The sequence below is a fragment of the Wasmannia auropunctata genome, unplaced genomic scaffold (genome assembly GCF_000956235.1).
Source record: "Wasmannia auropunctata unplaced genomic scaffold, wasmannia.A_1.0 LD336076.1, whole genome shotgun sequence".
Lineage (NCBI taxonomy): Eukaryota > Metazoa > Arthropoda > Insecta > Hymenoptera > Formicidae > Wasmannia > Wasmannia auropunctata.
The window spans coordinates 2,457,643-2,466,659 of NW_012026814.1; the positions used below are offsets into that span (position 1 = coordinate 2,457,643).

The 9,017-nt window shown below is 39.5% G+C and overlaps 1 protein-coding gene across 1 annotated transcript in view; it reads left to right on the forward strand.

The window, feature by feature from the left end:
• Nucleotides 1–9,017, forward strand: part of LOC105449497 — a 46,229-nt gene continuing 37,212 nt past the window's right edge. The window contains exon 1 of the mRNA XM_011688751.1: nucleotides 1–193. Coding sequence (XP_011687053.1) covers nucleotides 17–193 — 177 coding nt within the window. The 5' untranslated portion in view covers nucleotides 1–16. The remainder of the gene's footprint in view (nucleotides 194–9,017) is intronic.

A 9,017-nucleotide genomic window follows, 5' to 3' on the forward strand; every position in this document is an offset into this window, starting at 1 on the left:
TATCCATCTTTTTTTAATGCATTCGGTATCTGAGGATTCCGTAAAGATCGAAAATCAGAACGCAGCTATGATGAAGGATCGACCGCGAAACATGGAAAAAGCAACTTTGACGAGCAGGACTTCACGTCAACATGGTGGAAATCGCGTTCCATCGAGTCGGGCACGAAGCGAGTTAATCGCCGGAGTAAATCAGGTTAAAAAAGTCACGTAAACTCGCGTTTTGCTCGGATAAAGTACACAAATATTCGTATCATTCGTTTTACGTGAAAGTTTTGGATTCGTTACAAAAATGCAATCGATAGATGTAGCAGATTTACTTTCGTCCATGTAAATATTACAAGTCGTATTTAGTACAACGTAATCGCGGTGTTACATACTTCTAGCATTTTTTAAATGTCATTATACATATGTATATACATAAGTACATATAAACGTATATATGTATATACACGAAAAAATACTTAAATTTTTTACGTTCTTGTATAAATTGTATGAAGTAATTATATGAGTATGGACAACATTTCATTTAGTTCAATGATCAAGTCCAATTAGCTTTATCGATCTACAATGTTTGATTATTAGTATATATTATGTGCACAAACACAAACACACACACACACACGCACACGCACACGCACACGCACACACACACACACACACACACACACACACACACACACACACACACACACACACACACACACACACACACACACACACACACACACACACACACACACACACACACACACACACACACACAGAAAATAACTATAATTAGTATAGTAAATTGAAAATAAATTAGAATAATTAGTATAACGATACAATTAATTATTCGTCACTGGACTGATTAATTCAACAAAATGTGCAATGATACATCGAATTTCGTCACGTATTCGTCGTATACGGCTTAGTAGATATACAATACGTAATCCGCACATTTTCCAAAGTATATACATCTATATATTTTATATAGCGTTCATTCAGTTGGATTATAAGGTGGATAGGTGTAGAGTTAAGATACCATCGTCGTGACCTTGTTTCATCGCGCAACTGACCCTGGACGTGGTAAACCGATAGGTAAATAAATTAAGCATTTTTATCGCTCGCGCGAAAAAAGGCCGTGCGCACAAGTATGTTCGTGAGAAAAAAGCGAGACATTTACACGACATGTTGAAACGCAAAAAATAAGAAACGGGCGTGCACGCTAAACGTTACGGTTTGCATCACGTTCCGTTGCACGTCGATAATCAAACATTTGTTCATTCATGAGAACAACAGTAAAATATTCCCACGCTATTCATAATCTATGAGATTAACGCGCATCGTTGCGCATTTTCTTCTCGGTTAACTTTTACCGATATTTAAATGCGATTATGAGCACATTATTCAATTCGTTTAATCGCGATTTAGTCGCTCTATAGAAACTATCAAAGCATAAGCGCGAAATAGAAAATCGATTAAATTATAATATTCCAGTAATTAGATATTAATGACAATAAATAGCTATTACAATGTATTTTATGCATATAGAGAGCATCGTATAATTTTTACGAAATCTATAATATTTGATTTTGATAAAAATCCATACAATTGGATATATTGCAGAAAATTATATCTCTTTCTCAACAATTTTTCTCGATTGAGATACTATTATGCTTTGCCATTTACGCTTTATACACAAACAAATATTTCACTCTTTCGACATCGGATTCATTGTTACCAGCATGTATATAGACGTTCGGATCAAAACGAATCTGTTTCACGATAAAATATTGGCAATTTACTTCATTTTTGCGCTTATTTGCTCGCAATATCCATTTGCGTATGACAAATAGTGCATTAATCGATTGATAAATCTGCCGTCCGCGTCTCTCTAATTTGTCATCGTAGCGGACGGAGATAGAGAATCGCGCGCTGTCAAAATCATGTAATGCGTTTTAATTGCATGCGTTTAACCGATCATTAAAAAACTCGCGCTTTCGAACGTCTTACGATCGCTGTTCAGCGTTTCCAACATCATGTTCAACATCTCGCTAAAACTGACCCACTTCAACTTTAAAGCAGGCTCAGGTCACCTGCACGTATAACGGAGTTGCGCACCTTCGAGCACATAATTAATCGCTTCCCACCCAGCAAATGAAAGGCAGCCGGGTCACGAGAGGGCCATTTTGGCCTTCTTTTTTTTCTCTCTCCACTTCATGCTCGCGCGTCGCAATGCCGACGCGATACAGCGCAGATTTTCCCGGGTGATATTCCGCGGTGCTGCTCGCGGCAGTCGATTGCAACAGTGATAAATAATTACCTCGGTAATCGCGCGATCGGTTTGAAACACGCGCATGCCAGCACAGCGTTCGAGTATGTTCGTGATTTTCTCGGGGATTCCGCGCGTTCTAGCGTGTGCCAACAGAGGATTAATCAAGTACATGTCACTGAGAAAGTTTTTCACTTTCCTCCTTTTATCTCTGCGAACTTCATACGTACATCAACTAATCGAATTTCACACTTTCGCGTTAAAAAAACGTGATTACAATTGCAACGAATTAATTTTCGTGTAAAAATAATGAATCTCCTTTTTAGCAATTCCTTTTCTCCCTTTTCCATTTTCGTTCACCCTTTTCTCTTTTAGGAGAAAATTACACGATCGATTCATCCGTGCGACAACGCTCGCTTTTCCGCAATCGAGTCGTGATGGGACGTCGTATAAAAGCAATCACGACGCATTCATAAAGTGTCGGTAACCTGAAGTTACAAGAAGTGTGTACGCGATTCAACGTCGCTACGTGTATGCCCGTCAATTATTTCGCGAAAATTATGCACACGCGCGTTACGGTGCACCGCGATAACCTCGTTGCGCGAGTCGCTATTTTACGCGAGAAGAAATTTGATCGCACGCCCACGCAAGTCAATGCGTGTAAAGTTAACTTTATGTCGACGTAGCGGCGCGCGTTATGCCCCGGCGCGCGGCGCCGCAATAGCTCGGCAGACCGGGGGATTTGCGACCGCCGCGAGAATCGATTTTGTTCCGTCGAGGAAGTCGTCCGTATAATCAGATGATTAGATTCACATATTAGTGCTAATTTCATATTAATCTCGTAACATGCAGCGCGCCTATAGCGGTCCGCGGTGGTTCGGCAGTTTAGCGATTGCCGAATTACGTCCGCTATTTGAATCGGTTGCGCATAGCTCGTTAGCTCTCACATGCGCATCTGTAAGCTCCCAGCCAACAAAGTTAATTCGTTGTTAACATGCCTCCCTGTTATTTCACTAGTGAAGCGGCGCAAAATGCGAAAAATGTGTTATTATCGTTGAAAAAATTCCTATATAGCCCTGTTACACAATCAATATCGTTTTATCACTCGTTAAAACTTTTTAGAGCCGATTTCTCTCACAGAAATTCTGATTGAATATAGTTTACCAACGATAAACAAAAGTGAGTAGATAAAAATTTTACGTTTGCTCCTGTCGTGGGGTTATCATTTAATGAAAATTTATATACGATGATTGAAAAACATTTTGCACTCATAGAACTAGAAGTCTTTCAGGAAAAGTTACACATTATAAGCTCTCTACGCCAATCTACGTTAACGCCGCATCCGGAACTAGCATGCAATACGCCGTGGGCCTGGGTACGTCGAATACATTATTACGAACTCGTTAACTGCATCGTGGAAGTTAGCGCGAACTGTCGAAGATCGTCGTGTCGCGATAGCGTCTTCGCGGAAATGGGGTCCCTTATCTTTTTAGCACCGATTTCCAATTTTACAGACGCAGATGTGCGGGGGACGGCGGTCGTTCAACGCGAAGGTGGCAGTAAGCCGCCATACCCATAGTATAGACCCTTCGTCAACCGCTTCCTCTCCTTTGCTCTAATCGCCCTTAGTTGACTTTCGACTCGCTCCACCTTGCCACCCTTCTCTGTAAATTGAGCGAGATATTATCCCTTGAATCAATTTTCATCGCGCGGATATCTAATCGATCCCGCCCGTTTCGCGAGTGATCTATGAGTAAAACTAATCAACGGCATGTCAGACGATACGTGCGGTTCACGATGGAACGCGCGCGCATGCAATTTCTTGCCATAAGCCATCATTATTTTCCACTGCGAGCAGGAATACGCGGGCTACATTAACTCGGTCGCCGAAATTCCGGGAAATCGGCTTCGAATTACGCGAGGATTACGCGGGGTTTCCGGCATTGTCGAACGGATCGCCGCAACAGGCTTCATTTAATGACTGGCCGATGCAACACGAATCGATCATCCCTCTTTTCACATTTTCGTCGGGCCTGCAAATCTCGTCGTCGAATTGTAAATTAATTAATACCTAATCCGTGTCGTAATCCACCTCGAAAAGCGCCACATACTCGACTGCCGAGTGCTGAATTAACGAATCGAGCTTTCATGCATCGCTTGAATCTTTGAAAGATCCGGCGGAAAGGATACTTCTAGTCGGGTAATGTCGCAATTTGCTTAATTAAGGATAAAAGAAATTTTATTTGAAGTAAAAGAAGAAGAGTCCCAAAGAGAACTTACTGTTACACGGAAAGAACAATTTTGCTGGATCCTGCAAGATCTGAAAATAATTTTTGTTCAATAATCAAAATAATTTTGTGCGAAGGTCAAAATAATTGCTAGAATATCAAAACGTTTTATAGCAACGCTTATCAGTTTTAACATTCCAACAAAATATTTTGATGATTCAACAAAAAAATTATTTTCAGGTCTGTATTTAGCAAAATTTTTAAACCTTTCAACAAAATCGTTCTTTCCGTGTACGATTGTGTGCTTGTGTACTAGAATTTTGGGAATTTTATCGTAATACGCTTGTGTATACGCTTAAACATCTACCAAAAATTAAGTGAAAATACATATAATATTTCTTAATTGAATAAGTTTGTTTGGAAAATAGATGGACGAAATTAAGTTGTCTTGTCAAAAAGGCAGACACCGTAACTTTACATTTTATACTTGAGAAATTTTAATTTAAGTATTCATGTTTTATGTAGATGTTTTTCGATTGCAAATAGCAACGATTGCCAAAAAGCAAACATCAAAGATTATCTTACACGCAATAACTTTCAACTTCTGTCAGTTTAAAGTAGGGAAATATTAGTTACTTTGCTTTGAAAGTTGGTTTTGCATACACGAACTTGACATTAATTTACTGTTTCTGTAAATTTGTTGTACCAAAATTTGTGTAAAATTAATTTCTACATTATACATTTTTTTATGTATTTTTAAATTTATGTACTAAATACGAATTATTACTATAATATCTGTGGTCTTTGTTTAAAAAAAATTGATCTTCGTACCCTTATCCCTCCTTTAGTCCTGACATAAACTTCTTTATCAAATATTAATTTTATTAATTATATTTCTTGTTAATATACGTAGATAAACACTAAATCCATCATGGCAATTACATAAGTACCTTTAAATTTTAATTAACTCCCGCAGCAGATAGGTAACCAGTTGCGCATTAGCAAACTGCTCAGTGTATAATTAATATCTTAGCTTGTTATTGTCACGTGACAGGCTTGCAGCTGGCTTAAGTGTACTACAGATAATTATCTCGGATAATTCCGGTAGCATGGCAATTGCGCTGAATTATTCTCATTGTGCGCGGTTTACAATTGCATAGATACAAGTGATATTGTCCTGTTACAAAGTGTGTTGTGTTTTTATGGTGATGCCAGGGGTAAATAAAACGTCATTGCACGCAGCGCTCGCCTGGTTGGCCATACGAGAACATAACAGAAACAACAATTATCGGGTCCCCTCTGGCATCCGTTCCGGAAATGATGGTAACCATGTCTCGTTTCCTTCCTTCCTTCCTACCTTCGCGTACCTCTCTATCTGCGCCTCGTGCGTGCAGAATCGATAGGCGATTAACGTCGACCGACCGAGCAAAAGGATTACGGTGTGTGATTGTTTTATTTATCACGTAAGGTATTTTTATCGTTAGCGCAACAGCAGGAAGCGGATGAAACGCATCGGAGAAAAAAAATACTTAAAAGAAAAGAGAGAGAGAGAGAGGAGAGAAAGACAGAGAGAGAGACAAGTGTGAAGCGTAGGTAGAAAAAAATATTAAAAAAATAATAGAGAGTAATCTATAGATATATGTGAAAGAACAAAGTGAATGAATATTAATTATTCGCGTCCGATGGCAAATAACATTGTTCACGCGTTCACCGGCACCGACCAATCGGAACGTAAAAATATCATTTCAAAAAGAATTGGTTTACTTAAGTGTTAAAGCGCTTTAGCGGTTTTATGAATTTAAACATGAAAATTACGCGGCGAGTTGGGCGAGGGAGGAAGCGGAAACATATGAGGGAGAATTGATAGCGAACGAGATAATAAAGAATGGCGATTCGTTTCAGAGATGTAATAACAGTAATTATGATCCCGCAGCGCTATTATCCCCTACATCCGTTTTCGGAGGGAACGTTTACGGGCGCGCGTGACTTTGCTTCCTCTCCTTTTATTACGAATCGATTCATATGAATTCCCTTAAATCAGCGTACGTGTCGGGATAAGTCTCTCTGCATGTTAGGTACATCGATAGAACGTGATATTGGAATCAAAAAGAGTCTTTACTCTAGAAGAGAACTAGATATTTCTCCAAGCAATCCGAGAGATAAAAATAATAATATGTGAATTCTGTAAAAATAAAATCTCATATATACATTATATAAATCACTCGTATTCAACATATGTTGAATACGTCTGTAATGTAAATCAGTGGCATTTGACAGACAAATGACTAATGTTTAGTCGTTCATGACTAGCGTTTACATTACGATAATCAAAGCATTATTAGCGATATCTGCTCAAAATGGGGAAGCCATGGGTGAGCTCCAATTTAAATCACGCCGGGAATTGGCTGCATTCCCGGTTGCTTTCTCCGTTGAACGGTATTTTCGCTATCATCGGCGTTTACGGGTCGCCCGGCGCGTTTGTCAAAACAGGAACGCTCGGACTCCCGTGTTGCCGTCAGCGGCTTCCCTACGTGCGAGGGGTGCGAAGCCGAACGTCGATTAACGGCGGACGAGTTAAAAAGATTATCCGTGCCGGTCGCGTCGGTTAACTGAGTGCAGCTAGAGTAATGCGAGAAACCGAGCATGTCATCCGAGCGCTCGTCCACCCAGAAAATTACGGGCGCCGTCGTCGTCTTCGTCGTTCGTTCGTTCGCTCGCTCGTTCGTCCGTTTATTCGTTCTTTTCGCTCAGTTCGTCCGTCCGTTCATTCGTTCGTTCATTTGTCCGCAACCTGGATTTATTCCGCGCAATTACCGCGATAAGGGTCCACCTTAATAATCGTTCGTTAATCGTCATCCGCCCGTTTTCAACCCCGCCCCGTTCCGTCATCCTGGCCTCCAGGCCGCATACGCCGCGGCGGGAAATGGAGAACATCCTGCTTGAGCATACATCACCGACCGTTTGGGAAATGCATTACGGGCGCCACACCACGCGCTCGGTTAACGCAATTTAAATTTACAATAACGTACAGTACGATCTTTAAGTAACAGGACTGACTTTTCGAAAGTGACGTCACTTACGTAGAAACCGTTCATTTTGAATAAGTGAAACAGTAATATCAAAATCAAATGTATCGCACGGCACGTGTTGCATCCAAAAGTAGGATATATTTTATCGAAAAGCATATTTTTCATGTATCTTGATTTTTCTAACGAGCAACTATTAAAGAGAAATTAAAGAATCCAGTTGCAACAGCAGTGTGCAATGCGCTTTCTTTCAAGAGTTTGAAAAAGATAAATCTAAATTTAAGTTTCTTATAACTTCAAGATTATTTTTCTCAAACTCCTGAAATGATACCAAAGCATTACTGCAGTGAGGTCACTTAAAAATGTTTAATATTTATTTCCGAGATTTGACATGCAATATGTATATGTTATCGTCAAAATCCATAATCTGATTAAAATCCGATTTCACTAGTTAAAATTAGTTTTAAATTTAGTTGAAATGAGATCTATAATTGTACTGTTTCACACAGGTTTTTGATTTTCTGCGCGTATAGCGAGGTTCAACTCCTCCTCCGTTCCTTTGTTTATGGAGCGAAACGAAGTCTATAATTATACTGTCCACATAGGTTTTCGGTTTTACGTTTAATCAACCATTCTATAGTTTTAACTAGTGAATTTGGGTTTTAACTTTCAACAGGTTATGGGTTTTGACGGTAACATATACATATATAAATCGTATAGAAGTTTAGTGTGCACATGTATGCGTGTGCGGATACTTGACTTCAGACTCACGTGGTTACGTAAGTAACAACATTTGCGCGCAAGAGCGTACACGAAGCCTTCGAGGAAATTCGACCAAAGAAGTGACAATTAACGTCGTATATAGTACCTAAACTGCTTGTGGTTTGGTGTCTCGGAAAAGCCCTTTGAATATGACGGTGGTAGCGTCAACACCTAGATTGGGATAATCAAAGAACCCGGGCAAGGCCGCAATTCGCCGTTATGCACATTAATCGATGATTACGTCTAATTGTTAGAACGTGATGGAAAAATTTAATCCCAATATCCTTCGAAGGATCTGAGTTGGAATTTATAACTTTTCTCTTCTTTCGCGCTGAGGGAATTCGATTAACTAGCGAATCTTAATTGGTGTTCTTAATGAGCGATATATACGTACACATTGCCGATAACGGTAACTTTGATTTCGTCGTTAATATTTCACGATGTACTGTAATTAGCAATTAACGAAGTCGGGAATACTCACGAGAATACTCCGATGCGAACGCGTGGAACAAGAGATGTACCGTGCTAGAGATTATTGATTCTGGGTTGTTACACACGTATACACATATACACGTGTGGCTCGAATTTGGGTCTTTACATTTAGTAAGCTGTTCAACAGAGACGGGTTATGAATAAAATCAATCTTCCGGTCCGCATTACAATATTCATCAACTGAATATTTACTTACTGTATCACCGTGTATCTAAAAATAATGATAAAATCTACAGCATTGAATTTATAAATTTC